General features: G+C 33.4%; 1 protein-coding gene across 18 annotated transcripts in view; it reads left to right on the top strand.

The window, feature by feature from the left end:
- myo9ab (myosin IXAb) overlaps window positions 1–19,790 on the top strand; it is a 92,764-nt gene that overhangs the window by 32,134 nt on the left and 40,840 nt on the right. For all 18 annotated transcript variants that reach the window (XR_007928097.1, XM_051883281.1, XM_051883282.1 and 15 more), the window contains exons 2-5: window positions 510–1,431; window positions 16,604–16,698; window positions 17,987–18,049; window positions 18,128–18,227. Coding sequence is in view for 17 of the 18 variants with exons in the window: in XM_051883273.1 (XP_051739233.1) it covers window positions 510–1,431; window positions 16,604–16,698; window positions 17,987–18,049; window positions 18,128–18,227 (1,180 nt within the window). In the remaining variant the exon portion in view is untranslated. The remainder of the gene's footprint in view (window positions 1–509; window positions 1,432–16,603; window positions 16,699–17,986; window positions 18,050–18,127; window positions 18,228–19,790) is intronic.

Genomic DNA, 19,790 nt, shown 5'->3' with positions numbered 1-19,790 from the left:
CATTATACATTATGAAGCTGACATAGTTATGAGCTTTTAAAATGGCATGAGTATCATCCGATCATGAGTCTCTATCACTAATACTGTAAATGTGCGCCACCCTAAAGCTAAAAAAAGGTGCATGTGTTTTTATTTCATGTACGTGTGGTTTATCAGTGACTGAACTGGACTGTGAAGTGTCGTGTGTGTGTGTGTGTGTGTGTGTGTGTTCGGGTCTCCCGTGTGCTGTAAACCAGATCATTGTAAGATAAACACATTTCACACAGTTGTTCTGGCCCGTCATTGTCCGGTTATTTAGTGCTGGCGTTCACAGACTGCAGCTCTGCTGGGTTTCGTTGTTTGTCTCAGTGGATGGATGATGTTGCCAATCCAGATAACAAATTTATGCTCTTAAAATGTTTTCCAAAAATGCCATGCTGCAAAAATGATTTGTAATTGTTTTAGTTTTAGTTAACAACACCGGACAGTAAGTTCCTCCAGAATCACTGACGGTTTTTGTCTCTCCGCAGGTGGAATGTCGTGAATGCAGCGCGGGACTCTTGTGTTGGCGGTGCGTCTCGTGCTGATGGGAGCTGCTGCACCATCATGAGTTGCCATGACGCCGGAGGGCGTCGCCGTTACGAGGACTCGGAGTTCACGTTGCGCGTGTATCCCGGAGCGTTGTCCGAGGGCACCATCTACTGCCCCGTCACCGCGCGAAAGGTCACGTCGGCGGCGGAGGTCATCGAGCAGCTCATCGAGCGGCTGCAGCTGGACCGGTCGCGGCTCTACGTGCTCGCTGAGGTCAAGGAGTTCGGAGGGGAGGAATGGATCCTGAACCCGTGCGACTGTCCCGTGCAGCGCATGATGCTGTGGCCCCGCATGGCGCTGGAGAACCGGCTCGGCGGCGAGGATTACCGCTTCCTCCTGCGGGAGAAGAACCTGGACGGATCCATCCACTACGGAAGCCTACAGATGTGGTTGCGGGTGACGGAGGAGCGGAGACGGATGGTGGAGCGCGGACTTCTCCCGCAGCCTCCCGCCGGACAGTATGTGGCCGACCTCTGTGCCCTCCCGGATCTAAACGAGCGGACTCTGCTCGAGAACCTGCGCGGACGCTTTCGGCAGGAAAAGATTTACACCTACGTCGGCGGGATCCTGATTGTCGTCAATCCCTTCAAGTTCCTGCCCATTTACAACCCGAAATATGTCAAAATGTACGATAAGCATCAGCTGGGGAAGCTGGAGCCGCACATTTACGCGGTGGCGGATGCGGCGTATCACGCAATGCTCCAGAGGAAGAAGAACCAGTGCATTGTGATCTCTGGGGAGAGCGGATCAGGAAAGACCCAGAGCACCAACTTCCTGATCCATCACCTGACGGCGCTCAGCCAGAAGGGCTTCGCCAGCGGCGTGGAGCAGATCATACTCGGAGCCGGACCGGTTCTGGAGGTAAGGATGGACTTTAATCTTAATAGCGGATGATTTTAATCTGTGAACCCCTGTTCTACTGTCTGCTAATAGTGGATTTCGTAAGCGATTGAGGTGTTTTGGATGTAAGAGTGAACTTAACAGTCTTCATTTACTCCTGACATCCGGGCCACTGAAGAATTTGTTTATGTCTGTGGAAATCATTGTTTAAAGGGACAATACAAAACAGGTTTTGCTAAAAAGTTGTTACTCAAGGTTGGATCAGTACCAACTGTTTGTGATCCAGCTTATAGTCTCAGGAGCGATACTGGTTTTGGTTATCATTCGGCTGCAGTCCGGTACAACAGGCTTGTAATAATAGTGGATAAAAGCAAAATGACAACATAAGTTATAACCGTAATTAAACTGAACTATACCTGTTCTGTCTCCATGCAGCATATATTCTCTGGCTCTGTAGGCATCATTGTCCGAACTGAACACCGCTACTAACCGTTTCTGACATTTTCAGTGCGTGAGATTGTCCTGTTTTGTTGTTGCTGTTATGCCGGAGCATGAGCTCTTAAGCTCCGCCCTCTTCTTGAAAGGGGGGTGGGGAGCAGCTGCTCATTTGCATGTAAAGGGACACACACAAAAACGGCTCATTTTTGCTGACCCCCAAAAAGTGGCAATTTTAACATGCTGTAAATAAATGATCTTTGGGGTATTTTGAGCTGAAACTTCACAGGCACACTCTGGGGACTTCAGAGACTTATTTTACATCTTGTAAAAAGGGGCATAATAGTTCCCCTTTAATTACTTTTCCATTGCAAAAGTAAAGTAAGGGATTACTTTTCAATTTTATGTCACTTAATTACAGTTACTTCTGATGTAATTGCATTAAATACTGTATAGACTATAGAACAATTCTATATAAATAGTGGATTTAACATCACAATTTAATGTCTAATGTTAAAATATGTATGTATGTTTTTAATGTAACCTTCTCCCTTTAAATATTTTGGTCAGTTCAAGAATAATTAATGCAATTTTATATTATTTATTTGAAAGAATTAAAAGACCAGTTTCATGTCTATTCTGGTCAAGGTTGATATGGGATTTAGAAAGTAATTAATAAGTAATGCAATACTTTTTAGAGAGAGTAATTAGCACATTAATCTAATTATGCTGTTGAAGATGTAATTAGTAGCTAGTAATTAATTACTTTTTTAGATTAACTTACCCAACACTGTTTTTAATGACCCTGTAAGTTCAATTAAACCATCAAAATATTTTATATTTTATCTTTTTTTTTTTTTTTTTTTTTTTTTTTTTTTAATATTTTAAATATGAGGGAAGAACAAAACACTAATCTTGGTTAATGTATTTATCTGACAATATTTTACAAAATTATTACTACAGCTACAGGTTTTATTTTACTATGCAAAAAATGCATAGAAAAACAAAAAATCTCATAGGAAAAAGCAAACATTACAACATAATCAGTTATATACATACAGATATAATCCATATATATATATATATATATATATATATAATTATTAAAATAAAATAAAATGAATAAAATGCATTACAAAATCTATTTCAAAATAGCAACTGACATGTTTGTCACTAAATTAACACAAGAAAAAGTAAATTTATTTTTATTTATATGTACCAGTAAAACAGTACTTAATTATTTTTTCCTTTTTACATTATATATTTTCCATAACATGTTAAAATATTAAACTTGAAAAAAATCAAATATTTCTGAGTGACTCGAAGTATTCAATAAAGGTGCTACGTGCCTGAAAGTGTTTGTCCCGTCTTGGCTGATTTGCACAGAAACTGTATTTGCTTGTCTTACCCTGAAATTCAGCTCGCCCCGGTGATCCATCAAACGTCTTGTTTTGGTTTTCTTCCCTTCTCTGGTGTCGTGGCTTCGCTCTCTTCAGCCTGAGGGTGATAATGACACACTATCATCTGCCTCCCTCTGATTATGGCACTTTCTCACTGTGAAAACTGACACTTGCGCAGAATTCGCACCATATACTGTATCTAAACGCACAGAAACCCTGAGAATGAGCATCACCGAACTGAACGCCACAGAGTTTGAATCTAAAGTCGGTGTTAGATTGGGCTGAACGTGTCTGAAAAGCCTCTTAACAGAGTGACATTCACAGTAAACCCGTCTGCCATTGTTTAGACAGTGTGTTTTCAGCAAAATGTTCCTCGCTCAAGTGTGCTTGTACGAAACGGATCCTTCTGTTTGGAAAGAGTAAAGATGACTCTGCGTCTGTGTTTATGGACCATGTCGCTTCCACCACGGAAATAGAAACATTCGCTTTTCGTTCAGTTATGACAACTATTTCTGCACACAGATGGGAACAGTTTTGTTTGTGTGTGTGATATTTTAATACACCAGACGGACGTTGTAACTTGGATTCTTCTTGACTTGCCAATAGCGGACGGTATTCGTCAGACATGCATGTCGACAGTGACAATCTCAGATTTAACACAGATACGGTGTGTTTTGCTCACATACATTATATACATAACATTTACACTAACATGTGTGGGTTTAGTGTGTATAATAGGCACAAAATTACCATGGTAACTAGTTTTTGACAAAATGCCAGTTACTGCAGCAAAAAGTCAAGCTTAGTATCAGTGTTATTTTAAAAACTAATATAGTTATCGTTATTGTTCTTGGTGTGGATGCTAATATAGTTATCGTTATCATTCTTGGTGTGGATGCTAATATAGTTATCGTTATTGTTCTTGTTGTGAACGCTAATATAGTTATCGTTATTGTTCTTGTTGTGAATGCTAATATAGTTATCGTTATCATTCTTGTTGTGAACGCTAATATAGTTATCGTTATTGTTCTTGTTGTGAACGCTAATATAGTTATCGTTATCATTCTTGTTGTGAACGCTAATATAGTTATCGTTATTGTTCTTGTTGTGAACGCTAATATAGTTATCGTTATTGTTCTTGTTGTGAACGCTAATATAGTTATCGTTATTGTTCTTGTTGTGAACGCTAATATAGTTATTGTTATTATTCTTGGTGTGGATGCTAATAGTTATCGTTATTGTTCTTGTTGTGAATGCTAATATAGTTATCGTTATTGTTCTTGTTGTTAATGCTAATATAGTTATCGTTATTGTTCTTGTTGTGAACGCTAATATAGTTACTGTTATTATTCTTGGTGTGGATGCTAATATAGTTATCGTTATTGTTCTTGTTGTGAATGCTAATATAGTTATCGTTATTGTTCTTGGTGTGAACGTTAATATAGTTATTGTTATTATTCTTGGTGTGGATGCTAATATAGTTATCGTTATTGTTCTTGGTGTGAACGTTAATATAGTTATTGTTATTATTCTTGGTGTGGATGCTAATATAGTTATCGTTATTGTTCTTGTTGTGAATGCTAATATAGTTATCGTTATTGTTCTTGGTGTGAACGCTAATATAGTTATTGTTATTATTCTTGGTGTGGATGCTAATATAGTTATCGTTATTGTTCTTGTTGTGGATGCTAATATAGTTATCGTTATTGTTCTTGTTGTGGATGCTAATATAGTTATCGTTATTGTTCTTGTTGTGAATGCTAATATAGTTATCGTTATTGTTCTTGGTGTGAACACTAATATAGTTATCGTTATCATTCTTGGTGTGATCGCTAATATAGTTATTGTTATTATTCTTGGTGTGGAAGCTAATATAGTTATTGTTATTATTCTTGGTGTGGATGCTAATATAGTTATTGTTATTATTCTTGGTGTGAACACTAATATAGTTATCGTTATCATTCTTGGTGTGATCGCTAATATAGTTATTGTTATTATTCTTGGTGTGGAAGCTAATATAGTTATCATAATTGTTCTTGGTGTGAACGCTAATATAGTTACCGTTATCATTCTTGGTGTGAACGCTAATAGTTAATGTAAAGCAGCTAATATAAAGCAGCATGATGTCATCTTTATTAAGCTGATTAGTAGAGTTAGTGTGTTAATTTACTCCAAGCGTTTCTGATGTTGGGTCGACCTGACGCACGTGCTGACACTTCACTCATGAGAGGACAATGTGCCTGCAGACGCACCTCTCACACAGTCCACGTCAGTTTACATTAACATGCCATCATATTTTTAGTGTTAGTCATCCAGTGAGCTAGCTAGCTTCAGTAACTCAGGGCTAAAACTCGCACACACACACACACACTCTCACACGTACTCGCACGCGCACACACATATAAGGCCTGAAATATACTATACGTAAGTATGCATATTCCACTCTGCATCTTTCATGCATCTTTGCGTTCTGAAAGTGCAGTTAATAACACATTAGCGATATTTCTCATTCAGATCAACATTTAAAAGAACCTTTCTGAGCGTGTTGTTGCAAGTTTGCATCTGCATTTGTGTATTAAAAAAAAGTTAATGAATAAAAATTAGATATAAATAAATAATAAAAAGTTTATTAAATATAGTATATCAAATTAAATTAGTATAAACTGGGTCTTTAAAATATATATAGATGCCTTTTAAATTTTAGCACGGATGTTTCTCGCATGAGAATCATATTTGGCATCTAAAAGATTGATGAAGAAAAAACTGCTGCACAAAAGAAAAACACGAACACGTTTATCTAAACGAGGACGTTTGTAGTGCTTTAAAGCTCATCATAATGAGACAAACTCGACATGACATCATCATGACAGTGCTTATTTAATTCATCTGATCATTATTTTCCATTAAAGTGCTTTAATACGGGCCGCAGGGGCATTAATGATGCCGGTGTGTAATCTGAGATCAGCCGTGTGTGTTTACAGGAACATTCGATCAGCTTTTACAGGAATCGTCCTGATCTTTTTCAACCGCAGCTGTTGTTTTGACCTGTGAGTTTGTTAGAATGATTCATTAAAAGAATCAGTTCATAAGAGTCACTCTGAATCGGATTGCGCTGTTTGTTTAGTGTTTGTGTGAATATTTGACACAGTTACAGCTCCAGAACAGCATCTGACAGCTCAGCTCTTGTTAATGTAGATCTTGTTTTTTTTATTTTGAGGGAATGCATGTGGGGTTCTGCAGATGTGTATGTGTTAAATCAAGCAGTTAAAACGTTAGCGGTAGCTGAAAGCATCATTAAATGAGTTGAAATGTTTAATAAACGAACACGCACAGGTCGGGGAATGTGCAGACATTTATAAATCTCTGCTCCAATTCTGGAAGTTTCAGCAGAGCTCAGCTCAGATTCCTGATATCTTATCAGCCTGTAAAGACGGCTGGATTATGTTTGCACAGTTAACTTCTCATCAGAATGCCATGTACTGTATGCATTGGACTTAACATGATGATTTGGACCATTTTTATTTGTTAAAAATGGTACAGGGTTATTTTTTGGACATGTTGCATGGTAATATTGGGGTAATTCTTTGAGGTAACAGGGTATAGTGCCATGTAAATATCATAGTATATTCTCTACCATTACTTTTATCCACACATTTCAGAGAATATTTGAGAGGGAAAAAAATAATTATACAGTTTGACTTGAGCTCATTTTTCTATTACAGGATGTTTGGCCTTCATTTTAAAATCACAGATATATATATTTTTAATCAGTGCATAGTAATTGATGATAATGCATTTGTTGTTTTATTTATTATTATTATTTACATATTTTTTTATATTTTTGTGGTTTGTTTCCATGAGGACCTCTGGTCTCTCTGGGGCCGGCAGATGCTTTTAATCCAGACGTCCCTCTGTTAACAGGGCCCTCAGGGGCCGTCCTGTCGCTGCTCCTCTCTCTGGCCTACAGAAATAGAGATCCCTATATCTAGTTAACAGGTCTAACTGAACCCGCCTGTACGGCCTGTTAACTCATTGGAAAGAAATAAGTGGACTGAAGTGCTGAAGGTCTCCAGCCTCTCAGATGTTTCAGAGCTGTAACCTTTGAGCAGTGAAGTCTGTGACTGTATCGAGTGGAGTTTGGCATCTTGCGGCTGATGTGTGTGAAGATGCTGGTGGATGTTGACGTCTCTGCTCTGCACATTATTTCTAGGTCCCTGCGTGTGTGTGTGTGTGTGTGTGTGTGTGTGTGTGTGTGTGTGTAAAAGCCCATCATAACAGGTTAACATCAAACCACTGCAGTGCTGACGTGTTTACAGGCTCGAGTCCTGATGCTTGATGGCTTGAAATGTGCTGTAAGACATTCGAAAGCTTGTCACCACCCCACTGTCCCTGAAGACAGAGGACTCGCGCTGTGATGAATTAGACACCACTCAGAACACCTTAGCAACTCCATAGCAACACAGTAACCACTCAGAACACCTTAGCAACTCCATAGCAACACAGTAACCACTCAGAACACCTTAGCAACTGCATAGCAACACAGTAACCACTCAGAACACCTTAGCAACTGCATAGCAACATGATAACCGCTCAGAACACCTTAGCAACTCCATAGCAACACAGTAACCGCTCAGAACACCTTAGCAACTCCATAGCAACACAGTAACCACTCAGAACACCTTAGCAACTTCATAGCAACACAGTAACCACTCAGAACACCTTAGCAACTGCATAGCAACACGATAATCGCTCAGAACACCTTAGCAACTACATAGCAACGCAATAACTACTCAGAACACCTTAGCAACTCCATAGCAACACAGTAACCACTCAGAACACCTTAGCAACTCCATAGCAACACAGTAACCACTCAGAACACCTTAGCAACTCCATAGCAACACAGTAACCACTCAGAACACCTTAGCAACTGCATAGCAACACGATAACCGCTCAGAACACCTTAGCAACTTCATAGCAACACAGTAACCGCTCAGAACACCTTAGCAACTCCATAGCAACACAGTAACCACTCAGAACACCTTAGCAACTTCATAGCAACACAGTAACCACTCAGAACACCTTAGCAACTGCATAGCAACACGATAATCGCTCAGAACACCTTAGCAACTACATAGCAACGCAATAACTACTCAGAACACCTTAGCAACTCCATAGCAACACAGTAACCACTCAGAACACCTTAGCAACTCCATAGCAACACAGTAACCACTCAGAACACCTTAGCAACTGCATAGCAACACGATAACCGCTCAGAACACCTTAGCAACTCCATAGCAACACAGTAACCACTCAGAACACCTTAGCAACTGCATAGCAACACGATAACCGCTCAGAACACCTTAGCAACTCCATAGCAACACAGTAACCACTCAGAACACCTTAGCAACTGCATAGCAACACGATAACCGCTCAGAACACCTTAGCAACTCCATAGCAACACAGTAACCACTCAGAACACCTTAGCAACTCCATAGCAACACAGTAACCACTCAGAACACCTTAGCAACTGCATAGCAACACGATAACCACTCAGAACACCTTAGCAACTACATAATGCAATAACTGCATAGCAACGCGATAACCGCTCAGAACATCTTAGCAACTGCATAGCAACACGATAACCGCTCAGAACACCTTAGCAACTCCATAGCAACGCGATAACCACTCAGAACACCTTAGCAACTCCATAGCAATGCGATAACCACTCAGAACACCTTAGCAACTACATAGCAACGCAATAACTGCATAGCAACGTGATAACCGCTCAAAACACCTTAGCAACTGCATAGCAACGCTATAACCGCTCAGAACACCTTAGCAACTGCATAGCAACGCTATAACCACTCAGAACACCTTAGCAACTGCATAGCAACACGATAACCACTCAGAACACCTTAGCAACTCCATAGCAACGCGATAACCACTCAGAACACCTTAGCAACTCCATAGCAATGCGATAACCACTCAGAACACCTTAGCAACTGCATAGCAACGCGATAACCACTCAGAACACCTTAGCAACTACATAGCAACGCAATAACTGCATAGCAACGTGATAACTGCTCAAAACACCTTAGCAACTGCATAGCAACGCTATAACCGCTCAGAACACCTTAGCAACTCTATAGCAACGTGATAACTGCTCAGAACACCTTAGCAACTGCATAGCAACGCTATAACCACTCAGAACACCTTAGCAACTCTAGCAACGTGATAACCACTCAGAACACCTTAGCAACTACATAGCAACGCAATAACTGCATAGCAACGCGATAACTGCTCAAAACACTTTAGCAACTCCATAGCAACGTGATAACCACTCAGAACACCTTAGCAACTGCATAGCAACGCAATAACTGCATAGCAACGTGATAACCGCTCAAAACACCTTAGCAACTCCATAGCAACGTGATAACCACTCAGAACACCTTAGCAACTGCATAGCAACGCGATAACTGCTCAGAACACCTTAGCAACTCCATAGCAACACGATAACTGCTCAGAACACCTTAGCAACTGCATAGCAATGTGATAACCGCTCGGAACACCTTAGCAACAGCATAACAACACAATGACCTCTCAGAACACCTTAGCAACTTCATAGCAACCACCCTGAACAACCTACAACTGCTTAGCAACCACGCAGAATACGCTAGAAACAGCATAGCAATGCACTAAAACAAATCCGAGCCCATTAGCAGCACATGCGGCTGTAACTGCCGCTCTCACTCTCACATATTTGTGTTTTGTTGTTGTTCAGATGGTGTGGAGAACATCAGACTTGACTGAACCTGAACACTGTAATCTTGTGTTAGATAAGACGCGTTCCTCTTCACGGTTCCCTCTGGGTTTCTACAGAACATCTGTGATCTGTATCACACCCACATCTCTCTCTCTCTCTCTCTCTCTCTTCTCCATCTGTACATGCTGTACGGAGCAGAAGTCAGTATTATTACTGAGCTCTCTGGCACTCAGTGGCCTTTTGTTTCTGTCTGTCTTTAGCTTCGTCCTGATTCTCACCGGCTGGACCGACAGGAAGCTGAAGTCAACAGCACTTCTTCTCTGAGCTCTATTGACATGCTTTGATTTGAGAAAATCTTTTCTGAATCAGCATAATTTCCAAAATATTCTTATTTTTATATTCTTATTTTATATTTTATTTATTTTTATAGTTGTTACTTTTATATTTATTTATATATATATTTTATTACTTTATTTTTTGTTATTATTTTTTTATTATTATACCTTAGTTTTTTGTTACTTTTCATATTTTTATTTTGCTACTTTACATATATTTTATATTACTTTTTATATTATTATTTTTTATAATTTGTATTATTATACCTTACATTTTGTTAATTTTTTATATTTTTACATGCTTTGCATGTATTTTATAATACTTTTTATATTATTATATTTTAATATTATATAATATTTATTTTTTTGTTCTTTGTTTTATATTTATATATATTTTAAGTAATATATGTATATATTACTTTTTAAACTAGCTTTTTATATTTTTATATTTATATTTTATTTATTGTACTTTGTATTTTTGTTACTTTTTATATTATGCATTATTATACCTTATTTTTTACATTTTTACATTTTTATTTTAGTGCTTTGCATATATTTTATATTACTTTTTATATTTTTATTGCATGGTAGTTTTAATATTTTATTATATTACTTATGTTTTAATATTTTATAATTTGTATTTTATATATATATATATATATATATATATATATATATATATATATAATAAAACAAAAAATAAAGATTAATACAAATTATTAAATATTAAAACAAAAGTAAGTGTGATATATATATATATATACACACACACAAATTTTTTTTAAATATATTTTTATAATATTTTAGTCACACAATTCATGTCACTTCCTTTAATCTGTACTTTGGGGTCTTTGCGTGACTGAAGTCCTCCACAAACGGGTAGTTAAAGTTTGACAGACATGATGGATGATGGTTTTGAGCCGGTTCATCTTCTCTCAGCTCGCGTCGAGTCTGTCCGTCAGCAGCTGAACACACAGTGACACGCTACAATCAATACTGCACACTTCAGTAGTAAAAGCCCTGGTAGCAGACCGCACGCACACACACACACACAGACACACACACACACGCGCTGCCGTCGTCCCGCTGCGCTTCACCTGGAATCAGGTCGCTCTATGTGACGGGACCTTCGGGGCTGTGTGGAGTCACAGTGTTTCTGCTTCACGCTCACATGAACCTCCACAAAGACGCAGTGTTTGTTACTCACTGCAGCGCAAACATCAACACAACCCACAGTTAGAACATGAACTGAATATTTAAACCTGTTTCTCACTGAAAGTGGAGATTCTTTGCCTTTTCCTTGGGAAGATTCACAACCAACATATTTGATGCTTAATATTCAGAGCAGTGGACCAATGAGATTTCACAGTGGGCGGAGCTACTCCGAATGACAGAATAGATTCATCACTGTCGTGGCGTTTCTGGCCAGGACATGATGATGTGATTGAAATATGGTGATATAAATACCTCTGTGACGTGACTGTCTCAGTTTTTGTCTTTATCGTTGGTCTTGAGGGAGTGTTGAGTGTGTGTGATCGAGTTTCATCCGCAGAGCAGCACAAATGAGATCAGAATTTTTAATGATCTTACAAATTGCTGCGATTGAATGTCATCATCATCATTTGACCACATCTGCAGTGAGACCCCACACACACACACACACACACACACACACACACACACACACACACACACACACACACACACACACACACTTCTGTGCCCCTTTTTACCCAGAATCCTCCTCTCAGCGCACAGAATCTGTCAGCAGCTGCTGAATTGTTTAGTTGATGTGTGTTTATGTGTGTGTTTGCATTATTGAATAATTTGAAGTGTTTTGAAGGGTTTTGATTGATTATGTTGAATTTCAGCGTTTCATTCGTCGCTCATTTGGGAATCAGCAGGTTTGTCTGTCGGAGACTCCTGCTAGCGTACAGTCAGGACCGGTTGGAAACGCTGCGGAATCTGAGAGTTTCCTGAGTGGATCTGATCCAGATGCCGCTGTCTCACTCTCTCATCATATACTGTATAAAAGCCTCGTCTAGTTTGACCTTCGGCTGTTTTAAACTCTGTTTACGGCATACTAGACCCTGGACGGATTACAGCGGCTCCTCAGCACTCAGAGACGCTTTAATACTGGGATTTAGAGTTTAGACCGGGATTAAATCTCAAGAGGGTTCGTTTACTCTCACGGTTTATCCGTCAGGAACATTTCACTTCACTAAACTTGATAAACTTGACTTTCATTTTATGAGCTGAAGTAAACAGAGTTCCTGGAATAATTCATCAGTGCGTATTATTCTAAAGAAAAGAAAATTTTGATTTTTCTTTCTTGATTTGACTTTTTAATATAAAATGTACATCATTTTATTTATTTAATTTCTTTATTTTCTTTTATTATTATTATTATTATTATTTTAATAATATATATATATATATATATATATATATATATATATTTATTTTTTTTATTTTTTATTTTTTTTAAACAAATGGGTCCCAATGGGACTGGATGACAGAAGTTTTATTTTATTTTATTTTATTTTATTTTATTTATATTTTATTATTTTATTTTAATACAATTTTTATTGTATTTTCTTATTTTATTTTACTTATTTTAAATGTGTAGCACATTCAATTTAATAAATGTTATTTGATTTATTTTTAAATTATTTAAAATGTTTAATTTCATTTTATTTAAATATTTATTTTATAATTATACATTATTTTTAACATATATTTATTTTTTTAGACTGCCTCAAAATATTATTTAATATTTTTAAATAATTGTAAATATATTTCTAAATATTATTTTTTTAAATATGACTTAAAAATGTAATGATATTTTGAGTATTTTAATATAATTTTTAATTATTGTTTTATCTATCTATCTATCTATATATATATATGTATATATATATATATATATATATCTATATATATATATATATATATATCTATATATATATATATATATATATAGATATATATATATATATATATATATATATTATATAAATACTTTTAAACTACATTTTAAATATTTTTTCAATATTTTTAATGATATTTTGAATATTTAAAAAAAAATACATCAAAAATATTATTATTATTAGTAGTATTATTATTTAATTACTTGTAAAATAATATTTGAAATACATTTTATTTTAAATATAATTTTAATTTAAGCCATTAGCCATCTTCATGTACCATTATATTATATTAATTTTATTTAAATATTTATTTTATAATTTTTTTACATTATTTTTTTATATATTTTTTTAGTTTAATATCTATAATTGCTGTGAGGGTCATTGACTGCCCTGCGCTGATCTGAGGTCAGTATTGTGATGGTCTGATTGGACAGTGAGGGTGTTGCAGCAGCACTGATGATCAGGCGTGGGTCGGGATCATGTATCTTCAGTCCTACGCTCTTGCTGTTTAATTAGGCAGCTAACGTGATTATCATGAGTTGCACTGCCTCAGGACACACACTGTTACAAATAACAGAATAAACCTGTAGTGTGAGACTAGTGTTCAGAGCGTTCAGAGGGAGTTTGTGTTGGAGTACGGAGGGAAGAGGAGAGTGGGCGGCTAATAAAGAGCCTGTAGAGAGACGTCGTGACCCGTGACAGTGTAATTAACCAGTCATCATCCGTCCTGTCGTTTAACCAGCGCGGGAGCAGGATCCTCCCTGTCCAGCAGTGAGGGTGTGAAATTGTGCTTTTCTTGTGACGGTGAACAGGAAGTGACAGTGTGGAAACGGCCCCGGGGTCCTGCTGCAGAGAACCTCCATTACTGAGGGAATAAACTGTCAGATCACATGATGAGACTCATTGATCTAAGATGAGAATCACACATACACTTACAGTCTGATTACTTTTTAATTACATTTTAAATATATATTTATTTTTTAATATATGATTTAAATTGTTTTATTATTTTGTGAATATTTTAATATTTTTATATACATTAATATTTATTTATCATATTTATATATTTATATATAATATAATATAATTATAACATAATTTTATTTTTTAATATTTAATATTTTAATTATATTTTGAATATTTTAGAATATTATTAAAAAGTTAATAATTGTAAATGTATTTCTAAATATTATATTTAAATATGACTTAACATTTTGATATGTATTTTTAATTATTTTAGACATTTTTAAAAATGTGTTTTTTAATATTTTAATCATATTTTGATTAGATTTTTTTAATATATAGTTATATTTTAAAATATTATTTAAATATTTTTAAACTACATTTATAATATTTTTTATTGTTTAATGATATTTTGAATATTTCCATATATTTTATTAATTCTTTTAAATGTTTATTTATTATTTTAAATATATTAATGAAATTTTTTATTTTACTAAATATAGTTATATTTAAAAATATTACATAAATATTTTCAAACTACATTTTAAATATTTTTTCAATACGTTTAATGATATTTTGAAAATTTTAATATATATTTTTAATTATTTTAAACATGTTTAAATATCTATTTATTATTTTAAATATGTTAATGATATTTTATTTTATTAAATATAGTTATATTTTAAAATATTATATAAATATTTCAAACTACATTGTAAATTTTTCAATATTCAATATTTTAAAAAATATTGTTATTATTTTAATATATTTTACATGTTTGTTTTCATATTTTTAAACATTTTAAAAATACATCTAAAATATTATTATTATTTAATTACTTGTAAAATAATATTTTAAATACAACTTTAAATATTTACATTATAAATATCATTTTAATTTTAGCCATTAGCCATTTTCATGTATCATTCTGTTTACATGTTATTCTGAGGCTCTTCACAGTGTACCATGCTGTATCATTGTCCAGAGACAACAAGGTGAAGTGTGTTTTCGAGCTTTGAAACTCAGCCCGGTTCAGTGCCGTGTATCCGGGTGGTCTAAACGCGCCTCCAGATCTCCTAACACCTCCCAGCGGAGCTGTAGCGCTCGAAGGTTCTGGAGAATTCAAGCCCTGTTTATGATCCCTTCATCATGTTCACACGTTTCTCAGCATTAATCAAACCTGAAGCCTCCCGTCTCACACACACACACACACACACACACACACACACTCGGTTTGTGTTTATTTAAAGCTTCACCCCTCCTGTTGACGTTTCATCCAGAGGTTTTTATTTGGTCCAGAGTGTCCAATCACATTTCAGTTCATCTCTACTTAACGTTACTTAAAAGTTATATGTTTGCATATTTATATGAACATAATATTTATTAAAAGTTTATATTTGCAATAATACACTTTTATTTGTTACTTCAGCTAATATTGTGTATATTTTAAATATTTTTATAGTATCTTTAATTAAACATATTTTAAAATGTATTTTTAAATATTATTTAAATATAATATTTTTTTAAATGAGTGCTAGAATTTAAATATTCTTAGGGGAATATGTTTATATTACTATAATATACATAAAAATATGTTTTATTTTATTTAAAATACATTTTTTATGTTTTAAATATGTTTCTATATGTATTTTTATTATTATTTTATTTAATATAATATTTTTAATTTATCTTTTAGGGGGCATTTGTATGTTTATATTAACATATTTATTAAAACCAAGTCATATCATAGTTTATAAACATTTATTTTTACTTTTATCTAAAGATACAATAATAATACAGTTTTTTATTTATTACCTTTAACTGTTGTTCAGCTAATATAATGTATTTTTTAAATACATATTTTAAATATTTTAAATACATTTAAATTTGTATTTTTAAGTATTATTTAAATATAATATTTTTAATGATATTTTGAGGTGCATTCAATGTTATAAATAATAATTTGGAAACATATCTAAAAGTAAAAACCTGAAAGCAATATGTAATATTTAGCTGTTTAAGATGTGCAATGTCCAGTTTTTCTCCTTTAAATATACTTCTACTTGTCCAGCTGTTATTATTATTAACAGTCAGTTCTCTTGCGTTGAGTTAAACTGGATCAGATGTAGTTTGAGTCACATGACGTGTCGGTGTGTTCAGTGAACGTCTCTCAGGGTCCGTCAGACACGGCCGTGACTGAAAGCGTCTCTCGGTCCGTCGTCACGTTCTGCTCTGGAGTTATGAGGCGTGAATCATTCTGTTCATGATCTGTGTGCGTCCAGATGTTGATCTATAGAATATCTACGTGTTTTTCTCCGCTATAGTTGTGTTTTTGTTTCTTAATGTGCTTTTGTTTTTCCTCCTCAGGCTTTTGGAAACGCCAAAACAGCCCATAATAATAATTCCAGCCGCTTCGGCAAGTTCATTCAAGTCAACTACCAGGAGAGCGGGACCGTCAGAGGGTGAGACTCTTCTCTGATCAAAAGTCAGATCATTCAAACACAAATTATATTTTAAATGTATATTCATTTTTTTAAACATTTAAATTGTTTTAATAATATTTTGATTATTTTTAATGTATATTGTATTTATAGATTTTTAATATATATTTATATTTTAAAGTTTTTTTTTTTTAAAAAGTATATAACTATATATATACTATATATAAAGTATATAAGTATATAACTATTTTAAATATAATTTTTATTTTTTTAAAATATGTATTCATTTTTTAAATATTATTTAATTTTTAAGTTTATTGAATGTATTTTTTAATATATATATTTTTTAAACTATTTAAAACTATTTTTAAACTAATAATTTTAACTGTATTTTAAATATCATTTTAAGTGAAGTATTTAAATATATAAATACTATTTGAATATTTTTTTAATATTCAGTATACTTTTATACATACTATTATTTCAAAATATTTTCTCAAAATATTTTACTTATTTTAAAATTATTATTATTATATATCAGTATATTCAAAAATTCTGAAAAATAATAAAATGTAATAAATATATACTAAATATTTTGCACTTACTTTAAAATTATTATTATTTTTATTTTTTTATTTTTATCAAAATTCAGAAAAAATATTAACAGATTTGCTAAAAAATATAATACAATATAATAACAAATATACACAAAATATTTAGCTTTTTTTAAATTACTGTTATTATTATTTCAGTATATTTACTCAGAATATGTTGTACTTATTTTAAAATTATTTTTATTAGAAATATTATTTTAATATATAATTAAGTGTTTTTATTTTTTAAATATTTACATTTTTAATAATATTTGAATTTTTTTAAATTTAAATATATTTAATGATAATTATAAATATATTTCTAAATATATATTCATTTTTTTAAATATTATTTTAAATTATCTTTTAAATATGTATGTATTTTATGTATTTAAAAATATGTATTTTTAAATATTTTATAAATATTTTTAAACTACATTTTAAATACTTTAAGGATATTTAGATTTTTTTAATACATCTAAAATATTTTTTTAATTATTAATGAGAGCAGGAAGCGCTTTTTTCTGCTCAAACCTAGTGAACTGTCCCGTCTGCTGTCTAAATAGGGCACTACCTGCGAAGGCAGCATCCTAAACGACATGCACCCTCATAAGTGTCTGATTTGAAGTGCTCTACATAGGCAGAAACCCAACTGTTTCTGTGTGAAGTCATTTTAACTTGCTTCTACAATAATTTTGTTCCATGGTTGATTTCAGAGCGTATGTGGAGAAGTATCTTCTGGAAAAATCCCGGCTGGTTTATCAGGAGCACAACGAGAGGCACGTCACGTGATGCATTTATGATTGGTTTGCTGTTCTGATTTAAAGCACATTCATATAATTGATATCGTCTCACAGGAACTATCACGTGTTTTATTACCTGCTGGCTGGAGCGAGTGAAGAAGAGAGAAAATCATTCCATCTTCTCCAGCCGGAGGAGTATCATTACCTGAACCAGGTACAGCGGATTCATGACTGTGAAATATGACATCATATCAGATGCGTCTGTCTTTGTTCGCTGCGACAGGAAGGAAAGCGTCCTCTGAGCTCATTTTCTGTAGAACATGCCCCATAATCCCCGGCAACACAAAGAGCTGGATGATGCTGAGGCTGTTGCCGGGTGCCGCTGTTGCCATGGTGACAGTCGTCAGCATCCGACTGCTGGTCGCGTGCAGAAGCACACTTATGACTCCAGTCTATTAACACACACACACACACACACACACACACACACCTGAATGATTCTGCCAGCTTTGTGCCGAGGATGACACGCCGTACAACTTCCTGTTTCAGCACCGTGATGTGTGGAATATATGTGTAATATTTGGTATAAATAGAAGGAAAGAAGGAAATCTGAAGATGTGTGTGTGTGTGTGTGTGTGTGTGTGTCAGAGATCTGCTGTAAGTGTGTGTGTGTGTGTGTGTGTGTGTGTGTGTTTCATCTCAAGTGTCTTTACTAGGGGTGTAAAGATGCATCAAACTCACAATGAAAATTCATTTAATGATAAATAATGTGCGCACATTATTATTATTATTATTATTATTTTAATATAATAATTGACAGAATTGCTGAAAAATATAAATAAAAAATAAAATTATAATTTAATAACAAATAATATATAAAATATTTTGCACTTTTTTGTAGAATTACTATTATTATTATTTGATTATATTTACTCAAAATATAGTCTAATGAGAGATTTGCTTTAATATATAATACAGTTTAATAGCAAATAATAAATAAAATATTTTGCACTTTAAAATTGTTATTTGCCCAAAATTCAGAAAAAAATATTGACAGATTTGCTAAAAATATAATACAATAGCAAATAATATATACAAGAAAGTTGCACTTTTTTAATTCCTATTATTATTATTTCAATATATTTACTTAAAATTCATACTTAAAAAAAAACACTGACATAATTGCTGAAAAATATAATAAAATGTAATAAATAACATATACAAAATATTTTGCACTTTAAAAGTATGATTATTATTAATATTATTTTAATATATTGACTCAAAATTCAGAAAAAAATATTGACATTTGCTAAAAAATAATACATTATAATTACAAATATATACAAAATATTTTCCACTTTTTTTAGAATTACTATTATTATTATTTCAATATATTTACTCAAAATATTTTGTACTTATTTTAAAATTATTATTCATAATAAGATTGTTTTAATATAATTACTCAAAATTGCCAGATTTGATGAAAAATATAGTTTAATGTTGTACGTTAAAATTAGTAGTAGTATTACTTTTATTTCAATATATTTAGTCAAAATTTAAAGACTTGACATTTACAATTTTTTTTTTTTTTACAAATGTATTTGCAATATTTATTGATAAAACACAATATTTACACATTATTATTATTATTATTATTATAAAGTATATTTACTCAAAATTCAAAATCAAGACTGTTGACTAATTTATTTTCCTTCAAAGTTCTTAATAAAATTAAAAAAAAATCTATATGTTGTTTTAGCATTTAAAAGTCAACAAA

Source organism: Ctenopharyngodon idella, chromosome 24 (assembly GCF_019924925.1).
Source record: "Ctenopharyngodon idella isolate HZGC_01 chromosome 24, HZGC01, whole genome shotgun sequence".
In the NCBI taxonomy this organism is placed as follows: Eukaryota; Metazoa; Chordata; class Actinopteri; order Cypriniformes; family Xenocyprididae; genus Ctenopharyngodon; species Ctenopharyngodon idella.
The sequence above is the reverse complement of the archived record's forward strand: the minus strand, read 5'-3'. Positions and strand labels throughout refer to the sequence as shown.